We start from the raw sequence: 24621 nt of genomic DNA on the forward strand, positions 1-24621 counted from the left end.
TCCTCCTGGACTTCCAGCACACACACACACACATCAGTGGCGTGGAGCGAGTGGTGTCCTCCAAGTTCCACATCTTTACAGACCTTCTTGGTCAGCCAACACCTTAGCTCTGGTCAAAAGGGCTGAGCAGCTGATCCACTTCCACAGAGGGCTCAGGAAGCAGCATCTCCACTCGAAGCTGCTGGTGATCTTCCATGGTTCCACCATGGAGACCATGCCAGTTGTGTCAGTGTGGTGCTCCAGCTGCACAGAGGCTGACAGGAGGAGACCGCAGAAGGGGACCAACATCACACAGAAAATATTCATCTGCTTTCCAGAACCAAGAAAAGTTCACAAATGTTCACGTTTGGTGAAAATGCGGTTTCTGTTTGACCTTTCTGCTGTAATTAGCATTAATATTTAGACAAATTATGAAAACCTAAAACATTTTTTTACCGGCACCATTTTTAAAGGAAGAATCAGAGCTGCATCTGGTTTTAGTCCCAAATGTGCTGAAAAAAATCTCCAACAGATTCATATGTGTGAAAACTCCTGTCTGCCTTCTATTTTGAAATCTACTCCCACTTCCAGCAGGAAATCGGTGCAATTCTTTGTACACAAGACCTCTCCTCTTGTGCTGTCAGCAATATTTTTCTGACCAAGTATCTTGTCTAATCAAAGTCCTCAACTTTTTTATGGTGAAAGATTGAACAAAAACACATAAAAACTTCTGAAATGTCACAATTTTTACTGTAAAATAAAAAGTTTACACCTCCTATTTGTCTTCCCAACCATTTCTATCATTAGTCTTCTCTTCATATTTTGAATTTTCTGCTCAGAAAACCTCTTGAGAAGATATCTGAAGAGATTTTAACAAAAGTCCCCACTGAGCTTCTCTGAAACAGACACATCTCTGCCTTCATACAGATTTGACATTTAAGACGTCAGAGAATTGCTCATCAGGTGGAGAAGCCAGACTCCGCTTTACTTTGCTTAAGAAACATTTCACCTGCAGAAAAAAGCAAGCAATTTATTTTAAAATGTCTCTGTAAAAAAATACACTGACTCAAAACATTCACTAGAGAAAGGATTCTTCTCTGAATGACCTATTCCTACTGTTTTTTCTTTTCCATCTGAGTTCTCCATAAGAGCCAATGTGACACGCATGTGCTGGGCTCTCATCCAGAGCGCCTCAGCTCAGACCTTCCCTATTTTCAGGAAGGTTAAACAATTTTCATTCGGAAAACGTCTGTTACTGAAGCCCACTGAAGTCTTCGAAAACATCTTATTTAACCGCCTTATTTAAATATCAATAGTTTACATGTAAGGCAGGAAAATATCCAGACTTCCTTGTGATCGTCTGAAGTCATCCCAAACAGGAATTCTTGATAATTTTAAAGAATTTTTTAAACTGTTTCTATTGGTGTGGGCTGCTTTTCCAAGCCTGACCTTTAAAAAAAAAAGGTTATTATTTCTTTCCCATGTCTGTATAAGTGACGCCCCTGTGAGGTCACATGATCTTGGTACAAAGACTCTTTCTGGGCTCCATGATCATGAGTTACCGAACGTCTGCTTCACTGAGACTGGAAATATAAGCCAGAAAACTCTAGAGGATATTGAAACAAACCCAAACCCCTCCTGTAACACAGGAGCACCGCAGGGAACAGTTCTGGCTCCGTTCCTGTTCACTGTCTACACCCGCAGACTTCATGTCCAACTCAGCATCTTGTCACCTGCAGAAGTTCTCGGATGACTCTGCTGTTGTCGGACCAATCATGGATGACAATGACAGACACTATAGAGAACTGATTCAGAACTTTGTGGACTGGTGCCAGCGGAACTACCTCCAGATTAATGCAGGGAAAACCAAGGAGCTGGTGGTAGACTTTCGCAGGCACACACACTCTACATTTGCACCGGTGAACATCTAAGGAAGGGACATTGAGAGAGTGGATTCATACAAGTACTTGGGTGTTCACCTCAACAATAAACTGGACTGGTCACATAATACAGAAGCACTGTACAACAAAGGACAGAGCAGACTTTATCTGCTGAGGAGACTGAGGTCTTTTGGAGTGCAGGGACCACTCCTAAAGACTTTTTATGACTCTGTGGTGGCATCAGACATCTTTAATGGAGCGGTCAGCTGGTGTAGCGGCATCTCGGCAGCAGACAGGAAGCGGCTGGAGAAGCTGGTGAAGAAGGCCAGCTCTGTTCTGGGGCTGCCTTTGGACACAATTTAGGAGGTGGGAGAGAAGAGGATGGTAGCTAAGCTATCATCCTTGATGGAGAACGAGGCCCACCCCATGTATGAGTCTGTGTCCTCACTGTGCAGCTCCTTCAGCGTCAGACTGAGACATCCTTGGTGTCTGAAGGAGCGACACCGCAGGTTGTTTTTTACCTTCTGCCATCAGACTTTACAACCTTAGCTGCTCCCAGTGAACCACGTTAAACAACATCATGGGCTCTGTCTTATTTATCTTACCCTGTGCAATAACTGATTATATGGTCATCCTGTGCAATGTCTTTGGAAATGTATGTGTGTATATTGCGTATATATGTGTTTATACTGACTCCATAGTTTTGTATCTTTTATATATTGCTCTCTGTTCCTGTACTGCTGCCGCAATAAGGAAATTTCCCCATCGTGGGACTAATAAAGGAATATCTTATCTTATCTTAAAACCATTCGATTCAACAGTCCATGACCACGCCCGACCTTCTTTTTTTGTGTGGAGTGGGCTCAAATTCAATATAAATTTTAAAACATAAAAGAAAAAGTAAAATATAAATAAAGTTGATAGAAATTCATCCCCAGTGCTGGAGCCACACTGTGGGTGCCCTATTGGGACGATGGACCAAAAGCCCTAGTGGTTGTTTGATGAACTGAACCAGTTCCAGTTTCTTTCGGTCTATGTTAGTTGCCACTCTGAGAGGATATGATGTCACTGAACCCCAGACTTTCAGCATAATGAGTAAAAAGGCAGAAATAATGAGCATGGCAACAGTTGGAACCAAAAAGGAATGAATAGATTTGAGACTTTGACAGGCTGAGAGCAATTTTATTCTAACATTTAAAAATAAAATGAATTTAGAAAATATCTATTAGACAAATTTTCAAAGGGGCCTTCTAAATCAGACTGTATTTAGGTTTTTACTGATGTAAAGTTTTTGTTTGTTTTCAAACTGAGTAAATAAAAGCTGAACAGTTTGTGTTAAAACCATCTAGTTGTTACCCGGTAAACCTTTTTGGTTCTAGGATTTTTTCCAGGTCATTTACAAATATGCTTCAATACTGAAGTACTGAAGTCATTTTTCAAAGCTTGTGTTCCGTGTAGACACAACATTAGCAGAAATTTTGAATTAATGACTGTTGTGTGCCTAAATCACAGACAATATCTGACAAACTGAGCAGGAGAAAAAACTGTGGACTTTTAGTTTTACAGAGTACATTTGTCAGATATATAAATGCATAAAACCAACATGGCTTTGTTCTTTCTTACTCTAAAATATTCAAAAACCCTCAAGAGTCAGATTAACTTGCTCCATTTTCCTCTTTTTCAATTTTCTGGTAAATTCTCGTGTTGACTTAATGTGCTGTATTGCGTAACTACTTTTTGTGATTTCGCTTTGCTTTGCTTGCTAAGTCAGAAACTCTCAGACCTTTGTATCCCTGCTCGGCCTCCCGTAGGTCAATCTTCGTGATGGGTTTGAAGTCACCGTCCCACAGTCGGACGCAGCCGTCTCTGCCTCCGGTGGCAAACCCTTCCTCGCAGGAGAACATGCTGAAGATACCAGCCTGAAACAAACACAAATGGATCCAGGACAAGGATCGTGGCGTTTGGACCATTTTTCCATCCGAAGACCCTCTTCCATCGCCTCAGTGCCTCCTCTTTGCAGCTGGTCAGGCTGAAGGATCAGACTCACTCCGTGTGCGGACTGAACCGTCCGGATCAGGTTGAGTCCTTTCCACACATAGACGTCCCCGTTCAGAGCTCCCGAGTATGTGATGTCATCCTTAGCCGATGCCACACACAAGATGGTCTGCAGGTCTCCTGCCTTGCCGAAAATGCCGCGCTTTGGCGTGAGAGCGTTTCCACACAGAGCCCAGAACTGCAGGCCATGAACAGGAGGGAAAAAGATGTAAAACATGGTTTGTCTGAAACCTCTAAAACACTGAATGACGCATTTGTACACCTCAATGTAAAAAAAAGAAACAGATTGGTGAAAAATAAACAAATCTTTTTAAACTGATTTAAAATTGTTCGATTGTCAGGGCCATCCAGACCTCGGCTGCAGTGACGGGGTGCCATGGAGACAGACATCCAAATGGAATTGACACAAACACCAGAATAGCCTTGAGTTGTAAAAAGAATCCATTTTTGAGGAAACTTTGTGACTTCACTTGTTTTTTTGCTTTCTTTGTTTTGTTTTTGAATCATTTGTCATTTTCTGCACTTGTTGTCAAGGCCTTTATGGAGAAAAAATTAAAAACAGACATTTATATTTTAATCTGTCATCTAATTATCTTCATTGTCCCTTTTAAAAATAAAAACAATAAAAGTTTTTTAATAATGTTTAATTAATTTAATTTAATTATAAATATAAGTTATATGTTTATATTTTCTTTGACTTTTACTGAACTAAACACAAGCAGGAATTCATTTTATTTTGAGATTTTTATTCACATTATTTATTTTTATATTTATTAAATCACCCAATTTGAACAACTTTTTTTTAAATCCTGTATTTTAAAGATAAAAAAACTGTTTGCTTGAACATAATAGAAACTGTACATTTAACTGGTTTTCAATTTTTGACTTATACTCTATTTTTTATATTTAATTTGGGTTTACATTTTATAATTGGACATCATCCTTCTGTTGTTTTCTAAAGTATTCTCATCCTTTTTATACATTTTTCCTTCGTTTAATCTGCTTTTAATTCAATTTATTTTATTTTTCTGTTGGTTTATATGTTTATATTTTCTTGCTTGTCAATACTTTGAGGCATAAGGTATTTTATTTAAGTGTTTTAGAACATTAAGTTCATCCTAACGCTCTTAATCATACTTTGCTGTCTAAAAAGTATCGGGTAGGTTATGTAAACTTAAATTCTAAAGTACACAGACTATGAGATGCTATTTTATTGAAAAATGTGCTGTGAAGTAGGTTGTTATTTGAGAATATCTTATTTTTATTCACTTTTGGAAATTGTAGAAAAAAATGAACATTTGATTTTTAATTCCAAAATCAGTTCAACAAATTCAATTCAGCTTGTTTTGTTTGAATTTAGTTTTTTGTTTATTTCATTTTCATCCCACCTTGATGTGCTTGACTCCGCAGCTCACAAGGCGGTCCTGCTGAAACGGATCCCAGCAGATGTCAAAGATCTGCAGGACAGAGGAGGCGTCAGGACAAACATGCAGCAACACAGAGACACGCACACGCACAAAGGGGAGGGGCTTCCTCGCACCCTGTCCGAGTGTCCAGTAGCCGAGGCCAGGATCTTCCCTCTCCTCCACTCCCAAATGCACACGGTGTTCTTGGCATCCAGACCCACCGACGCCAGCCGCTGCAGAGACAGGAGCGTTTTCCGCAGGTTAGGAGAGAATTGTGGGAAACTTTGACGCTAACACAAAATTTTCGTTTTTGTTTTATAAATCTGTTTATTTTATCAGCAAATTTCCGTGAGTCAGCTTTTGTTTTGAGATGAACACAAACATTGTGCAGCATTTTTTTAACTGAAATTGTTGAGGCTTCATGTTTTTGACAGATACACTTGAGAAAATTCCTGGCAAATTTTGACGAGGAGTTTTGGGAAATTCTCCCCAAATGTTTGCTGATGACACTGTAATCATTCTGTGTTGTAACAAAAATGCTGAAATCCTGAAAATCTGATCGTTTTTACAAAATTCCTTAACTGGGTTTTGCATCATCAACTAGGTCCATGCATGCTCACTGGTATGTGCATGTGTGTGGGTGTGTGTGTAAATGTGAACATGTGTGCTTTCCAGAGAGTGCATATGTGTGTGCATGTGTGTATGTGCTTGTGTGAATGGCACCTGTCCGTCAGCGCTAAAGGTGAGGCAGGCGATGCCATGAGTGTGTCCATCCCGCAGCAGAGACACGGTCTGGACGGTGAAGGAGTCCCAGACGCACACGTAAGGATCCTTCCCCACCTGACCCGTCGCCACCAGGGAACGCTCTGGATGCAAGGCCAGGCTGGAGGGAAGGGTGGAGGAGAGACAAACAAATTCAAAACCATCTAAATTCCTTTATTGAAGTAACAGATAAGGGATCAGAACTTTAAACAAATGGTCAAAAAATAATCCATATAGCTGTTTAAAAAGAAAAAAAGAGGTTCCATGTTTCCATACATTTGTTTTCTTCTTGATTGAATGATTGAGTCTTTTTTCTTTGATATTGTTTTAAATGACACATTAGCTTCCCTGAATTTGAAGTTCAAATTCTGCTACTCTTAATAAAAGTTTGGTCAGAAACAGAAAAGTGACAGAGTAAGTGACTGAAAGATTTTGTGTATTTTTGTGTGCAAACAAAATAAAACAAACTTAAAGGGCAAAAAATTCCATTCAGTGACACTGAAGAGAGTTTTTACTGCAAGTGGGGAAAAAATACCAAAATGTTTAAGAATAAAACAAAACTGAAAGCAAATATTAAGAGGCAACAAACTTCAAATCCTTGTCAAATAAAATGTTGTTGTATTGTTTCATGTTACGCTTGATTAACAAAGGGAATTGAACCTTTAGAGTAAAGGTACTACAGTTTAGTAGATCAATCCCATCATCCTGCTGTGAACTGCAACAAAAAATTTTATTTCTGAGTGTTTTATTTAAATTGTTGTGAATCAGGAGCAGACAAAAAAAACACTGTTGGAAAAAGCGTTATGTACAAACTACAATTGGCAGGCTGTAAGCTTCCTGCTCTGCTCCATTCTGATCATCCACTTGCAGACAGATGGATCCATGGCCGTCTTTGTTTTCCTCGGCTGAGCTGGAATCTGGATCAAAACTGTTGGATTGCTCGGATGTTGCTCGCCGTTTTTGTTCTCAGATAATGTTAGATTGGGGTTGTGAGGGGCTAGCAGGAGAGAATGTAAACAAGGGGATGATTGGAAATCGTCCCAGTCCAGCGGTCTGGAACATGACTCCAAGGTTATTTTCTAATGAACTCCTCCCGCTGGACAGAAACTATGTCTTTTTTGTTGGTTTTTTAACAACATAATCATAATTAAAAGACCACTGGGAAACATATACAATAGATCAAAAGATGATTGGCGTGACACTTTAAATACCTGACGGCACAGTTGAGTTACATGATTTTGATGAAGAAGATTAGGGTCAGAGGGCACAGGAAATCCAAACATGGTGATCCCTTGGATGAACGGCAGAGGAGTTGGTTTGTTATTAGTACTTTTATTCTTATATTTACGCTGAAAAGATTCAAGGGAGTCAATTTTCAGCAAAATAGATGAAAAAGGAAAGAACCGATCCTTTAAAATCCTCCTGCTGAAACAACATGGGCCCGTACCACTGCAGCACACCCAGATTCTGACCATCTCCATAAAACCACATTTTCATATATCTCCATCATCCTCAGCAGGAACTGAAGGTCGGCCCCATCCCGGCAGACAGACAAGAGAAGCGATGTAAAGATAAAACTCTTTTGTGAGGCAGGAGAGAGCTGGAGGAACAGACTCTAAACGAAGCTCAACAGACTTCATGAAGCTCGACCTGAGTCTTTAAAAAATATGTTTAAGGATTCAAACAGAGAATAAAATACAAGGAAAATATAACCCTGTTCTTTAGCAAAACCACACGTGCTGAACATTTTACTGAGGTGCAAAGCCACAACAGGCAAAGGTTTTGTCTGACCAGAATTTATAAAAAGAAATGTCCTCTCAACTGATTTGTTTATTTTTGGGTATAAGCTGAGGGTCAGATCTGAAAGCCTCTGAGAGGTTCTCCGTAAAATCTTGAAGACCCACTCTGATTAAAACTGTTTTGGGTGTTTTCAACATGTTCTGGTGGCATTTTTCTGAGGATAGAGGACATTTATAAAGGAGGACATTTATAAATTTATAAAGGAAAAAAAGATTAAAATTGTGTTTATGAGTGTTTCTTTATTCCAATTGGTGTGAATCAAGAGCAGATGAAAAAATATAGTTTAAATTATAACATAGAAAATGTGCTGCTCCGCTCCATTCTGATGCATACACATACAATCAGGACCATGAATATTTGGACACAGACACATTTTTCCAAGCAAAATCTCTGGGCTGTTGAAGGTTCTGTTTCTCAACATTTAATTGTGGCATAAACTTTCCCTAAAGTATTCTAACAAACTTTTTTTTAATCCATTTTTGGTTGCTTTTTCTTTCTCGTATATGTAATAACTCATTCTTCAGCTCCCTTTTCTGTCATAAATAAACCTTTTTCTTTTTGGATCATCCTCTTTTGGAAGCCCCAAAACTTAAATGGCTTTGTGCTTCCATGGCAACAGAGGGCAGAAGTTTTCCCTGCACGTAGCAGAACTTTCTACCTAAACTTTAATGATCTGTCTCGGAACTACTTTTCTTTTGTTCTGCCAGTTTGACACCCCAGGCGGCTTCATGTCCTCCTAACAGCAGTAAGACACATTTTTAGTGAGAAGACGGCTGCTAATAATAGACAGAGGTTTGTTTGCAGAAGCTGTGTGGAGCTGAGATTTATGACTGAGACTTTGCTCGGCTGTAGGAAGGAATCTGTGCTGCTATAAACCTCTAAAAATTTGTAAATTTAAACAAAGGAAATAATGTTTTTGTTCAAAAAGGAAACGCAAAACGTAAGAAAGTGAAGGAACACGATGGAAATCAGGAAAATCAGTTTATCCTGCAGATAGCTTAATCTGAGCGTGCATGTGAACGTGCATGACTGCAGCTGAGAAACTCGATGATATTGGAAAACTAAAGAAAACATGCAGAAATTTCCATTGAATGAATCTCACCACATATTTCTGAAAGCCTGACACCGAGTGCAGTTTGGAAGCTGGGCGTCACTTTTGACAGGATAAGTGAAGCATAATTGGAGGAAGAAACATCTAAAAGCAGACCGGCCTCCGTTTTCTGCAGATCAAAGTCCCGTCCCGAACGAGGCGGCTGCTGTCAGCGGCAAGATCTGAATGTGAGCAGGCGAGGAGGGAAGCTGTCGTCACACAGATTAATTGCCACTGAACACAAACACACGCAGACAGAGCCAATGCATTATTCATGCACCGGCTTTATAATTCATTAAATGTTGTGGGCTCCCTTTCAGTTTATTAAAGTCTGTTAAAGCCGCCTCGGAGTCGGTGGGAACTGACGCTTCCATCCCTGCATCACTGCCGGATGCTCTGCACTTGAAGGAGGTTTGCTCAGCAGTTAAACATTTACAGCAGGTGAAGACGAAGGCCTTCATCCCAACCCCGCAGCTGTCAGAGGACGGCAGAGACACGCCCAGGGTTAAAAACCACCAACAGATTAGTCCTTCGCTTGGAGTGCCACACAGAATCAAAGGAAAACCCATTCCAATGGGCCAAATAAGGACAACAAATAAATCAAAACTTCTTCATCCTTGTGCTATCTTAGATGACCCCACCCTTACATTGACATGTTCTCCCTACCATGACAAAGGTGGATAAAGGTGGAAAGATTTCATGTAATCCATGGACACCAGTGAAGATCACAAAACATTGATGAAAAAAGGTTCAGAGGACTGTCTAGTGGGTCTAGATGACCCAACTCCCAACGTTAAAGTGCCTAGGATAGCACAAGGGTTAAAGACCCACTCCAATGAAAATGGTGTCTTGGGAATTTTTTACATGTTATTGAGGCATTCGTCTGATTATGGAGGACATATATGAAGACAATTATGCTTGAAGTTGCATTTCTGAGTATTTCTGTATTTAAATTGTGGTGAATCAGAAGCAAATGTAACGAGGCAGTTTGAAAAAAATCTTTCTAGAAAATACACTTGGGTCACAAGCTTCTTGCTCTGCTCCATTCTGATGCATCCACTGTCAGACGACTAGATCCATGTACGTCTTCGTTTTCCGTGTCTGAGCTGTTATCTGGATCTAAACTGTACAGATGGATAGCTCTGATATTGCTCCCCATTTTAGTTGGACCCATAATGTTAGGCTGGGGCTGCTTTTCTGTGCAGAAAAACAATGATGATGATGATGGAAAATGAGGATGTAAACATCTTTGGGGAACATGAAACCACATTTTTGTCCTTCACACCAAAAAAAACACACTTCTTAGAAATGTTTTCCTAAAAAAGTAAATACATCTGAAAGATATTGCGTTTCAGAGTTCCCTAAATGGTTTAGATTTAGTCTTATAATAAATTTGTTGCTTTAAATTTATTTGAGTACTTTAATATTAACATTAATAAAACTGGATTTTGTTGCTATGGCAATGATTCACCTTATCTCCCTTCCAATAAAGTTTTTCTTTTGTCTTTTAGTTATTTTTTTTTCTGTTCTGGTGAGAAGCTAAAAAAAGACCAAACGTTTCTGCTGAAAATCTTTTCTGTCTGTTTCTGTTTCGTTGTCGTCATATGTGGGACACCAGTCCTGACAGGAGCTGCAGTCCTTTCCTCTGCAACAGTTTTACCCTCATCTGAGCCTTTCAAAAAAAAAAAAACAACAACAAACAAACAAACCTTTTTTGTCTTACATTTTGAAAGAAGCAAAAAAAAAGGAATGTGTCAGCATCAAGAATAAAAAAAAAGTACCTGCAAGGCCAACTTGCTAACTTAAAAAATGTTCCAAAAGTTATTTGGAAAAATCTAAAATCTTCAAAAAACAGGAATAAAAACTTCTAGATACACAAGATGATCAAAATACGAAGAACAGGGTGATGTGTGCAGCTGTAGTAGAGGACCTCAGAAAGACACATCCTCACTGTGCCCCCCCCGATCGTCCTCCTCCTGACGGGTATAATTCACCTCTGACCTTCATCATGAGGCCTCCTCATCGCTGCATCACAAACAGACCTGCAGCACGACGGCGAGTCTATTTATAGCAGCCGATGAAATCAGTGCAGCTTCTATAAAAAGCTCCAAGAAGCTCCTCCTCCTGTGGATTCACGAACACAATAAAACCCGCCACCCATCGACCTTCAGGGGGGCAGCTGGCACAATTATTCATCTATATTCAGGTTTTTCTGCTCCTCTGCTACAGTTTTCCTCCTAAACAAAGCTACATAAATCCATCAGTTTCTTCTAGTTTTACTAAAGAAACTGAGCATTTTGAACATTTAAGTCACATGTCAGCAACTTAAAACTGAATTCATAGAAAATTTAGATAAAACATTCTGGTGTGGAAAAATTCAGGATTTATTCACTTTACTCCAGGTTTGGAACAATAAAATATATTATAAAAATATTTCTCTAGCTGATGCAGAAACTTCCTCTAAATCAAAACTGCTTCATGCTTTAGGCCAAAATGTCCTCGCTAACCCCGACAGGAGCATCAGACATTTGCTCGGCGTCCAGTTACTGCTGCATTCAGCATTTTAGCCTTGAAATCTGAACAAAACTGACTAAAATGACATCCATCTTCAGAACACCCTGTGTCTCTCTTGTTATTTACAGGGATGCGCTACTGCTGCTGTTGCATGAAGGCAGGCTTCACCCTGAACAGGTCAATGACCTTTTACAGGGACACACATTACCACCATGGCTCAGTTTACAGTCACCAATTGCCCCATGAAGCGTGTTTTTGGACTGTGGGAGGAAACCCTCGCATGCAGGAAGCTGGGGTTCAACCAGGTGCCTTTCCACTGTAAGGTCAGAGCGCTAACCATTGCATCACCATTGGAACCCCTAACTAAAATGACAAAATAAAATAAATAAATAAAAAAACATCAACAAGGAGAAATAATTTCACATTTGTCTGCAGGCTAAAGAAACCTCTGCAAGAGAAAAAAAAGTCTTTCCTTTGTTACTCTGAAGATCTGCTGCTGAGCTTCAGCTCCTCCAGGATGAGAGCATGAAAGCAGCAACTCCCCCAAAATGCATTTCTGCTCTTTCCTCCTTTTCACAGTCAAGAGCTTGAATAAGGTTTGCAGATCTTCCAGAGTTTGCTTCATGAATCAGTATGCAGCTCCAACGAGCACGTGAGCGCGCACGGGCACCAGCAGATCGTGAGAACGTTCACTGCTGCAGGGCAGCTTGCTGGTGGGATGCTGCACAGATAATTTCTTCTTCATCATCTTGATGAAGACCACTGAGCTGTGAATGCATGGAGCCACCAGGCCCGAGCGGCTGACATTCTGAAGCCCGTCAGAGGAGACGAACACGGGGGAGAAAAAGAAGAGAACTTGAGAAGTTCGCCCTGCTTATCTTCTTCTCACCTAACGAAAGATTGAAACGGGAAAAGTAAAACACAAAAATTGTACTTCAAATTTAAAAAAATAGCTATTTTCTTGCTGTGCAAGAGCTGTTTTTTTTAACCTGCAGCAGAATCTGAGGCTTTAAAGTTCTTCCAAACAATCACCAGCAATACTAACAATGATTCAATCTGTGCAAAGCATCAGCAAAAAGATGCAAAAAATGCAAGAATGAACAAAAGAGGCAGAAATAACAAAGATAGACAAAAAAGATGCATCGATTGCATGCATGAATCTTAAGAAAGTAGGTAGTGAGACAATAAAAGAGATCTGCACTTTCTAGTAAGCTACAATCAAGGAGGCACTGGGTCACTGCATTTCACCCACTAAAGACCTTTTCTTTTGTAATGGAGGAGTTTGGACAGACCCTACGAGTGTCCTCCTGTAAGCGCTCTGCTGATGTGAGGTCTTCCTGTCTGTTCCCTTCTGCTCCTCAAAGCTGTCATCCTCACGTGAGCTTCCATTATTATAAAGCAAACACATAAGGACAGGACCTATGAGATATCAAATGCTGAAGACAAAGCCTTTAAGCGGAGCAGCCACGTTGACTGTGCCAACAACACTCCAAAAATGGGCGATTGGGCAGGACAAAGTAAAGTGCCAATCAAAGACATTCACTCCCCTCAATTTGGACAAACTGAAGCTCTAATGAAATCAAAACGGTGTTATAAACATAAAATAAAGCACACCACATCACCAGCACTTGTTACTAGGCAGTAGAAAACTCTACTTTTGATGTGAAGTTAGACTCTTCAACTGCTGCCTTTTTAAAACCAGCAATCTAGTGGTCATTTGAGGAACTGTAAGATTTGGCACTTCTGGCTTTGCTTTAATTATAAAATGGAACAAAAACCTAAAACTGCACTCCTGAGTTCCACATGTTTTCGTGGGTTTTTCAGCATTAATTAAAATCATAAGCTAGAGAAAAAGAAATGTGACTTAAATTCCCACTTCAATCATCTATTGATCTATTGTGAAAATGTTCTCAGTGGTCTTTTAATTCTGATTATGACAAAATAAAAAAATGAAAAACCTGTCATTTTTTAGGAATAGGACTGAGTTGTGGGCAGGACTGTCTCTAAAATGACAGAAAACAAACAAAAAGAGAAAACTGCAAACTTCAGTTAAGCCTGCAGCTTTTCCTGCAGAGCCTGAAAGCATCATTGAGCAATTAGTCGCTACACAGCGAGCGACCAAAGCCTTCTGCCTTCATTAGTGACGGCGGTCAGCAGAGCGTCATGCACATGCACAGCTGACCCGGTTCTGACTGAGCTGGTCTGCTGTGGAGCTCAAAAGTTTCCGTTTTTACACAGGTTTTATGTAATACTGCTGTGGCAGAAGAATCTGGACCTGAGGGTTGTATCTCTGCAACTGTTGGTGCCAAATGACTCAGGAATGCGTCTTTTCTCAGCATATTTGTGAGGGTCAATGGCCGACGAAGTGTGCATTATTACTTTTTAACGCACGCCGTGGAAGCCTGGAGTCGGACGGTTGCTTCCGCGAAGTGCGTTAAAAGTATTAATGCATACTTCGAAGGCCATTCATGGTCACTTACAAAAGCAATACATATTAACCAGTTTTTAGTCCTTAATTCTTGTCTTTTTTCCGATTTGGATCGCTTTTCTCCCAAAAAACGGACTATTTGTTACGTGGTGCGGTCTTGCTGCAGTCAAGATTCACCGATATATATGCTGATCTTTCCGATGGGTTGAATAAAGCATCAGTTTAGAGACAAAGTTCTCCTCTTACCGCTTGTTTTTGTCCAGATGATGAAGCAAAAGGTTGTTTTAAAGAAGCCGGCGCAGTGATACAAAACATTTAAGCTAGCTGACCGGAACTTCTTTTTTCACCGTGTGGTTATTACTGCGATATATCAATTTTTAATGCACACACAGCAGCCAATCAGAATGGAGTATTCACCCCGACCATGGTATATTATTAAGGAACACTCGCTTAAGTCATCTACAAATAGCCACAACTTGTGAATAAATCTATTTGTAAGAAGTTTTAATTCTGAAATCCATTTTTTTTACTTTTTTTTCAACAATAACCTTTAGGCGCAACCACAAAGAAAACATTTTCTTTCTTGAGTTTTTTAAGGAACATCAATGAGCTACAGATTGAGGTTCATAATGTACATTTTTACTAATTGAAGATAATGATGAAGAAGTACTGACTTGAATGAAAACAGCTGACGAGCTGCCTCCAGACAGATTATGCAGCTTCACGACGAGTCTTTCATAATCCAGCTGCGTGCTCGGCTCTCCGGCACTTCACACCTTAATGTCACAAAACAGCCGTGCGTATTCCAGATGTGCAAAGACAGAATCGATCAGCTTCAAAATGTGAGATGGAGACTGAAGCAGCATGAAACCAGAGTCTGGAGCTGAGCCCAATTGATCAGCAGCTCCATCATTAATGCAAGAGCCGGGCAGAACTTCAAAGCATTTCTAGCTGAAAGTTTTGCAGGAGTTCACCAGAATGATGCCGTATATGATGCAAACAAATGTGCTGCTCATTACCTGGATCAGGTGTGTTTTGCCAATGAGAAGCTCCAATGGCAGGTCGTTTGGAAAATATGTGGGACACCGGCCATCAAGGGCTGGAGTTTGACACCTGTGATCTAAAGGGACACGGTGTTTATAGATGCACCTAAAGCCCACAGATCATCTGATCATCAATGTGAAGATTTGAAGGTCACATTTTTGTGGTAATGGAATAACCAAACCTCCACCTTTCAGGAGGTTCCAAATGTTGCAGTTCCTTAGATGACCACCAGAGGCGGGATTGAAAAGGTGTCAAAAAGATTCAAGTGATGTTCACCTTTTTTCTAGTCATGACAGCTCTGTGTGTGTGTGTATGTTTGTGTGTGTGTGCACACGAGTCTTTGAATATGAGGCTTTTACTCCGATGTTGCCGGAGTAAAAGCCAATATGGCCTCATTGTTGCTGTTCTGAGTCTTCTGGGTGACCAATACTCATCTTTATCGGGACACAAACACAAATTAAAAGGATTCGCTAATGGAAAATGAAAACATGTATTCAGCTCAAAGTTTCACAAACTAAAAACTGTAACAATATTGTATTAATTAGAGTTTGTTTCAATGACTGAGCCTAAAACTGAATGCTTTCAGGAAGGACTGGAGTCTGCAGCTCTGCATGCAGGACACTGGTTCTGTTTGCCCAGTGGAGCAGAAACACCATGAAAACTGCACAAACACAATAATAACCTCGGATTTGCTTTAGTTCATCTGGTGTTTGTGTGTGTGTGTGTGTGTGTGTGTGTGTGTGTGTGTGTGTGTGTGCGTGTGTGTGTGTTCAATGGAGTTTAGCTGCAGGCGGTCAGCAGGAAGTGGGACAGGAAAGAAGAAGAAAAGAAAGAAGAGGGAGTCTGAACCAATGATCATCCGTCATCGTTGTGACCTTTATTCTCTTAAAACCTGCTGCTGCTGCTGTGACCGCTGTAAGAACCCCCTCCCATGAAAATGTGTGTTTTCAACATGTTTTTGTTGCATTTTTCTGATGATGGAGAGAAATATATAAAGAAAATCCAGCTTTAAAATGCATTTGTGAGTATTTTAAATTTTAAATTGTTGTGAATCTGGAGCAGACAACAAAAACGCTGTTTAAATAACCTCTTAGCTGTCATGCAGAAGCTACTACGGCAAGCCACAAGCTCCCTGCTCTGCTCCATTCTGATACATCCACTGTCAGACGACTAAATCCATGTACGTCTTTGTTTTCCTCGTCTGAGCTGGAATCTGGATCAAAACTGTGCCACTGGAAATCTCGAATGTTGCTCGCCATTGTTGTTGCACTGTTAATGTTAGGTTTAGGGGGTGAGGGGCTATAAGCTAGCGGAAGAGAGTGAAAACAGAGAGCTCTCATCAAGGGGGAGGGGGTTGCTCCGCACCAAACATCCACAACTTGGAGCGGAAGTTCTAATGAACCACTGCCGCTCTGCAGCCAGAAAACGACACCGAATTTTGGATTTTGGCTAAAAACGGCATCATCATGGTTGAAAGACCACTTGAAACGCTTTTACATCAAATCAAAAGATGATTAGAGCGGGTCCTTGAAGCAAAGGAAAACGTTGCTTTCATTACAGAGAAGCACTTCCTTTTGGTTTGTGCTGGTTCTTAAAAATGTAACAAACTGAACAAATGTTTGTGCAAAAGCCATGTTTTTAAATGGAATATGTTCAACTAGGTTCTGTGAATTAACATCAGCATTTTTATTTACTCTCACATGTTTGGTTTATACCTGTGGACTTCAATGTTTACCTTCACACAGCACCATCTTTCTGCTGTTCATACACGTAGGTTTCAAATGACTCACATTTTGCTTTTAGTTTTTTTGAACATTTTAAAACATGGAGCAAATGAAATCAAATCCAAATGAACTGTACGGCGGCAGCTCTTTGCAGATCTGAAGAATGGCCTGTCAGACTGTCAGTGTGGCTTTAAAGCATCAACATGGAGCCTGCAATCACGGAGCAAACCATCAATCAGAAAAATGAGCAAGCTCGGAGCAAAACACTAACACAGTTCCAGACTTCATCAAGCTCATCAAAAACATGTTTAACCTCAGAAATAACAGAAAACATTTGACTATATTGAAGCAACTTCTCCACAAAATTGGCTTTTTTTTTGCACAAAACATTTTGTTTCCAGTAAAACTTTGTTTTTTTAATCCCATCCTCACCAAAAGATGGATCATCTACCTTCCCAATATCTGGAGATACTAAAAATGTTCACTGGGTTTAACATCTACACTAGCTTCTTCAAAATGTGATCTTTCATGAAAGTTGGTGTGTTCAGAAAAAAGGCTTTCATGAAGGTGTGGCCCCGACATGAGCTGATCAGCTGAGAAGATGCAAAAGATGAAAAAAAACAACAACAGAGAAACATGGTGGTGGGAGTACCATCATGAGGGAAGGTTAAGGTGGCTTGAGGGTCCCAGCATCTCAACCATATTTGATCAAATTCTGACAATGATCTGAAGCCTGATGAATGTCTGTGGGTGTGGAGGGGGTGGGGATTTCAGACCTGCTCTGGGTCCTAAAACCAAAGTACATAAAAAAATAGTCATTTTCTGTTAACCATTGAATGAGTTTATTAGGTTCTAACTTTCAGCAAGTTCTTTCATATCTTAAAAACATTCTTGTGTTGACATATAGAAAAATCCTTCAATACACTAAGATAAATATTTGTATTAAAATTATTCTGAAAGCAGATTTGTTTTTTCATCTTTTCCAGGGATTTGTTCAAAAAACAAATATATATATATATATATATATATATATATATATATATTTATAGAGTTGTATATAAATCTGTATATATACATATATATATACAATTAATAACATAAATAAAGAGAGGTTTCCCATAATCAATATCATTTAAGTATAAAGATTCCAAATGCTTTTCATGAGTGTTTCAAGAAATATACAACAACTTAGAGAGTTATGGAATGAAAAATATAAAGCTGTAAAAGAAAAAAAAGCACAATACAATGTGATGCTTCTAATGAGGCTTCATCTGTTTTCTTCTGGATTATAATCTCTACAGATCAGAATCTCTTCTTTTGCAGTCAAATGCATCAAACGGAAGACACTTTTTTCACTTATTCCAACACCATTTTTTTCTTTAGAATTGTATTTTTGAGCAGTATCTCACATTTGGTTCTCAGGGTTTATTCAGGATATTTTTTTGCCTTTATACAAAATTGATCAATTATTTGATCCCAGTCTTTTGAGTTATTTTGAGTGTCTTAAATTGGATTTAATACTTAATAAAAATGTCCTGTTTTAGGCACAGTGTATCAGCTGATGTAGTTGAATGAACTAAAAAACAAACAAAAATGAACTAAACTCCACATAAATTCCTACTTTTGACAGAGAGAGAGCTCATTTCTAACCACATTTGTGTTTTTTTCAGAACTCTATGTCAGTTTGACACCAGCACACGCAGCAGCAGTGATGGAAAGGCAAGGGCATCATCATCATCATCAGTCACAGCAGCATTTCCAGATTCTACAGATTCGCCTCCTGAATGTCTTTTTCAGTTTCTCTTCAGCTCCTGTTGACTGTGATAAAAAAACGTAAGGGAGTGTTTTTATTTGCAGTGCCCTCCACCCCTGAAAATGCACATATCAGCTGTAGATGGTTTAGACTACAGTCTACACTGTTGAGGACATTTAGTTATCAAAGATCACACACTTTGCTGAGCGTAAAAATAACACCAAGTTTATTTATGATCGCTGCAGCAAGAGAGTCAAACACAAAAGCAGTCAGCTGAGGGAGGGAGTCTGCCCTTCTTCTCAAAATTCAGGATATTTATACCTTGTTGATGCTCTTGAAACTGCTTTGAAGTCTTTAAATTATAAATTATAAATCAGACTAAATAGGTTGCACATATTGCGACATGCCCTGGCTGTTACAGATAACTATTTAATCAAGACCCTGAAAAAGAGGAGCACTTAAGCTACCGACGCAATTGAAGTCAAACGTTCACATTTTCCCTCACAACACGCAAACAGAACAAAAAACAGAGTTTGGTTCAGACCATCGAATGTATAAGAGAACTGAACTGAGTGACCCCTCCCCCCTGGCGTTCCAGGGTACCTGCTGGCTCCAAAAAGCCAAAATCCCTTAGACTTCTATAGAGAAATAAACAGCTGTTACTCAGTCGTTCTATTTTTACAGTCTAAAATCTATGCTCTTAATAAGCCCTGTTTTTTTCATTATATTTTCCCTTTTTTGCAAGCTATTTAAGTTATAAAATGGCCAATCAGATGCCTTAATATAAGGATGTGGTCCCTGCACTGAACTTTCTGAACATGTGGTTGACAGAGTCTCCAGAACCTGCTTTCAAGTGGACTTCTAACAAGCTCACTCCTGTTTGGTAGAGATGGTTGCTACGGAAACGCCGACACAGACTGATTCAGACCAATCACTGCTTACTGCAGCCCTGGTTCCAACATGGCGGTGTTTTGTTGGAAGCTGGAAGTAAACCCTTTTCTCTGGTTGATGTCACACTCACTCAGTCCAGGTTTCCTATACAGTCAATGGGTTTGACAGAACCTGGCACCTCTGAATGCCATCTCCACTTCTCTATGGATGAGGCCCGGAGCTGCAGGTCTGCAGAGCAGCGTGAAGCTGTTGTCGTTCAGATTAGTCTTAACAGAAATGAGACCAAAGGAGAAGCGCTCAGTTTTCTGGTGGATCTGTGAGAAGAGGATCCAGAATTCAAGTAACCGAGACGATCTCCATTCTCAGGAAAGCCGGACAGTTGGACGTCAATCATCTTGAGCTCCAGGTTTCTTCCAACAAAGAGGCCCTCAGTGACGGTGAATTGCAGATTAAGACAACACTCCTTCCTGCTGAGGTCTCCAGCTCCCGTTATCAGCATGAAAGGCTGGAGTAGAGACTGCAGAAAGAGAGGCGTTTGGAATTCTCTGCTTTCACTGCTGCAGCCATGACTCAAACTCGACTCTGCATCAGTTTTCTGGGACTGGAGCCGAATGTTGGTGCTGAATTTACGAGTGTCAGCATCTCAACGCAAATGTTTTCATCTGAGTTTTTTATGTGAACTCAGAAGTTACGTTCAATAATTTGAAAAAGGAAATACTCAGAAATGCAGTTTTGAGCTTCAGTTTCTTCATATATGTCCTAAATCAACCAAAGAAAAAAAAAACAAAAACAAAAAAAACACTAATTTCATCGGTATCGGTCTTTTTTGTTATTTTCAATATTTTCGTATGCATGTAAAAAAAATTAAAAGCATCTGAGTGTTCTCTGATAATAAAACAATTTTTAACTTTAAATTCAACAAATTTTTACAATAAAAAGAAAAAATCTTAAATTTCCAGAACATCTTCATAGTTTGAAGGATTTCAAAAGATCTTCAAAAGTATGTCAATTGACAAAAAACTTTATTCATATAAGAACAGTTTCATGTCACTTGTTTTAAATGAATATGTTATGTCAAATATCTAACCTAGACTGATATTTAATCAGGTTTTTACATTCTGAAAAAAACATTTATTTAAAATGCATTTATGGCACTTGATTTTGTTCAATTTGTGTCTTTTGCTGTTTGGCATTCACACTCACACGTGAATTGTTCAGAAAAAAGAGCCCAGAGGACTCAAAATCAAATAAACAACTCATCTTTTTAATTTATTTCAGCTGCAAAACATTAAAGTGCTTTCTCTGAAAACCTGCAGTCATCTGTGAGGGAAAATTTGGCACAAATGCAGATACAACTCTGCTGTTAGAGAGCAAAGCTGGCTGAGGCAGCATTAGCCACACACACACACGCACACACACACACACACACACACACACACGCACACCGACAAACACACACACACACCACTGCAGGCTGCAGCTGAAAGCCCTGCTGTAAAAACTGTCAAAACATGCCTGCTGCTGCCATGACTCACAGTACACCAGGTGTGTGTGTGTGAGCATGTCGGTGTGTGTTTGTGTGAGAGTGTTGCATAGATGAGTAACCCCCTTGAATCATCTCCCTCCTCCACTTTGCTCCCATCAGCTAAGAGAATCCCTTCTGCTGCTTCCCTGAACGCCTCTGAATTCAAACCCACTTGGAATCTACACGTGCACACGTCCACATGTGCACACAGAAAAAAAAACACAACCAGCACAATTCTACCAGACGCAAGCCTTCCTCTGATGAACAAGTCAGCAGTGCTTGATTGATGTGGCCCCTAACCACTAGTGATGCCACGATTCACTTTTCAAACAATTCGGTTCAAGCCTTCATTTTTATGGCCACAGCTTTGTGTCACTTTGGTATATGATTTGTGTTTTACAAAACAACAAAAAACTAACCAATTCAGACAAAACTTCTTCTTTTTCTTTTTGTGCCAATAAGCAAATAACAATGAAGAAAAACCTTTCAGTTGGCTGGTGTACTGTAATAAAATAAAGATAATAATAATAATAATAATGCATTGGATTTATCTGCGCTTGTCCAGACGCTCAAAGTGCTTACAGTGTGTCCATTATTCATTCACTCCTCATTCATACTTGGTGATGGTAACTACTGATGTAGCCGCTGCTGCCCTGGGGCAGACTGACAGAGGCGTGGCTGCCAGTACGCACCTACTGCTCCTCTGTCCTTTTCGGCAACTTTAACCCTTGTGCTATCTTAGATGACCCCACCCTTACTTTGACGTGTTATTCCTACCATGACAAAGGTGGATAAAGGTGGAACGATTTCATGTAATCCATGGACACCAGTGAAGATCACAAATCATTGAAGAAAAAAGGTTCAGAGCACTGTCTAGTGGGTCTAGATGACCCAACTCCCAATGTTAAAGTGCCTAGGATAGCACAAGGGTTAAAGATGTGAGTGTGAGGCTCTGTAATGGGCTGGTGAACTGTCTGGGGTTGGGCAACCCCTCACGCTACTACATCTGTCACACCCCATGAACTCCTGACCAAAATCCCCAATCCAGTGCATGGCATCAAACAGATGTAAAATACAGCGCCTGACATGAGAAAACAAGAAAATGTCATCAAGTTCCCAAAGCTCAACCTACATTAAAAATTCCAGAAGGTAGTGAGCCCAAATTCCTTTTGGGAAAATGGATCGGTGTGTGCCCCATTTTGCTCCATCGACTGATCGGTACTGTACTACATTTGTACTCCAACCATCCTGAATGTCAATTAAACTGGTTGCAAAAAAAATCCACCTCATACTGCCGAGAACAGAAAATAAGACTAGGATGCATTCCTGAACAGATCCAATCTATTTTTCAGAAAAGGGTAAAGATGTCACGTTCAAGGCTTATAATTCTTATTGATATCACTAGATGGCTCTGTAGTTTTGATGAGAAGAATGAAGAGTGAGGTGAACTGTTGATGACATGAGATTCTCCAAAAATGGCTAAAAGATTCTAATGGAAAATCATCTCCATGAGACGCTTTATCTGGCTTCTATTCCTTTGTACGTTGCACAGTTGCCATGGTGACGCTATCTAGAAGTCAGGATCAAAGACTTTTTTTTTTTTTGGCCGCACTCTAACTTGACGAAGTTTAATCCTAGAGGATTACGCCTAAAGACTTTTGGATGGAAGGGACTGAAAATGAGAAGCAGAGAACGTTTATTGCTGTTTTCAGCCTGAAGTTCACATGCCTCAAATTTTTAAGGACTGCTGTGGCTGGAACATTTGGACAGTAAAGCTGCGTTCTTCTAACAATGTGAATCGCATGTTTGTGTATAGAAAGGAAACTAGGCCAAAACAGGACACAGCTTTAAGAAACAAAATGAAAGATAATCCCAGATTAAGGGTTTGGGGGTGTTTCACTGGTTTCACACTCCAAACAAGTGATTTATTAGTCAATCTGAGTAACAAAAAGAGCGTGCTACAAGTTTTTGCACAGTCTGATGATATTTGTTTTCTTGTTTGAGGCTGTTCTGCTCATTCAAACGGATGTTTTGCAAAGATTCAGCGAGGAGGGTCTTCGTATCCAGATCTGAATGTTAAACACTCTTTAAATTAATCAATATAATTTTATGATTAATAAGAAATGACTGAATGGGTTATTTGGTAAAGAGGTGAAGAAGGAAGCAGGTGTAAAAAAAAAAATCCAAATGCAGGTTTTATTGTTTGAAGCTGTTTTGCCCTTTGGACATTGTTTTTTTGTTGCAGAAAAAAAAAAGTGCCAGTAAGAAAAAAGTTGATCTGTTAAAAGACATTTTCATTTTGTTTAAATTCCAAACAAATAATAAATATTTAGTTTCTGTCAATTTATGCAAAGGTCACAAACTCAACTGGGGGAGGCATCGACAGAATCTTCCAGACTGGCTGTTGGTGCCCGATATTTTCAAAATCCTTGGCGTGGTCATGGATGTTGACGGCGGCAGTCAGGCAGCTGTCAGTCATCAGTCAGTCAGGTGGGGATGACGTCATTATGAAATTGGCGGCCGGAGGGCGGTGGCAGCCAGATCGCTTGTCAGCAGCAGCTCTGATTGGATGATGCGTAAATGTCTCTGGACGGCGGCTGTCTATATCACGTGTAACCCGCCATCAGCCCTGGAGTAGAAACTGTCTACTGTCCGAGCAAGACTGCGCTGCAGCCACAGGATCGCCCAACAACTTCTTTTTCTTCACCCTTCTTGTGAACGTTGACCTTTTTCTATGAGTAGTCTTCTTCGTATTCTTCTCAGCATCAACCACTATTCCTCAATATGCAGGTCTCACAGTTGCTGTGTTGCCATCAACGCCATGATGAGTTTTGTGCAGCATCATTCTCGTCTCCCCATTTGGACCCACGGTGGCCGGGATCGCCAGATTGTCATCTCCTGGCTTCCTACTCGTGTAAACAGCTCTCGTTGAGGGCCTGCGCTGCTAAAGAATGATTTCTGACAGTTGGACGGTGGCAGTGCACAGCAGCACAGGGGAAGGGGGGTGGCTGGATGGTGGCAGTCTGAAATCGGCCGGTCATCAGACAACTTTGGGGACTTTGGAGACCCTCCTATCAGTCAATTACCGCGCTGCTGCCTTCCTGTCGCTGGACTACCACAGTCTGACCTTGAAATGGGCCCAGGCGGCATATGACCGATGTCCAAAAATCACCAAGTTGCTGTTTAATTTGAACTTCTTCCTAAAACCTTGATGGCATGTGAAAATGCGACTGTTGCCTCCCGATTACAAATGCCGCTGCGCGGGCATCTGCTGAATTTGATGAAGACTTGCATCTAGGTCGCCATTCAGTGGCATTTTGGTACGTACGACCAAGGTCTTGGGTAAAAGAACTGGACTGAATCGTATCGCTACAAAGTTAGTTGAATCTTTTACATGGACCATGCATCAGGATGCGTATCCAATCACATGAGGTGGAACAGGAGATTGGCATTATGGATGTTCAGCCGACAAATCTGCAGCAACTGTGTGATGCTGTCATGCAAAGATGAACCAAACTCTGAGGACTGTTTCCAGTACCTTGTTGAATCAAGGATTAAGGCAGTTCTGAAGGCAATAGCTGCACAGTGGCGCAGTGGTTAGCGCTCTTGCCTCACAGCAAGAAGGCCTCCTGTTCAAGTCCCGGCTGGGGGACGTGAAAAACAACATCAACGGGGGACCTTTCTGTGTGGAGTTTGCATGTTCTCCCCGTGCATGCGTGGGTTCTCTCCGGGTCCGGCTTCCTCCCACCGTCCAAAAACATCCTTCATAG

At 40.3% G+C, this 24621-nt stretch overlaps 1 protein-coding gene across 1 annotated transcript in view; it reads right to left on the minus strand.

Moving 5' to 3' along the window:
* Window positions 1-24621, minus strand: part of LOC101159527 (echinoderm microtubule-associated protein-like 6) — a 62132-nt gene that overhangs the window by 35717 nt on the left and 1794 nt on the right. The window contains exons 2-6 of the mRNA XM_023963296.2: window positions 6044-6203; window positions 5455-5553; window positions 5303-5371; window positions 3907-4092; window positions 3643-3778 (exon numbers count right to left, since the gene is read on the minus strand). Coding sequence (XP_023819064.1) covers window positions 3643-3778; window positions 3907-4092; window positions 5303-5371; window positions 5455-5553; window positions 6044-6203 — 650 coding nt within the window. The remainder of the gene's footprint in view (window positions 1-3642; window positions 3779-3906; window positions 4093-5302; window positions 5372-5454; window positions 5554-6043; window positions 6204-24621) is intronic.

The sequence above is a fragment of the Oryzias latipes genome, chromosome 15 (assembly GCF_053564925.1).
Source record: "Oryzias latipes strain Hd-rR chromosome 15, Olatipes_Hd-rR_3.1".
NCBI classification, from domain to species: Eukaryota; Metazoa; Chordata; class Actinopteri; order Beloniformes; family Adrianichthyidae; genus Oryzias; species Oryzias latipes.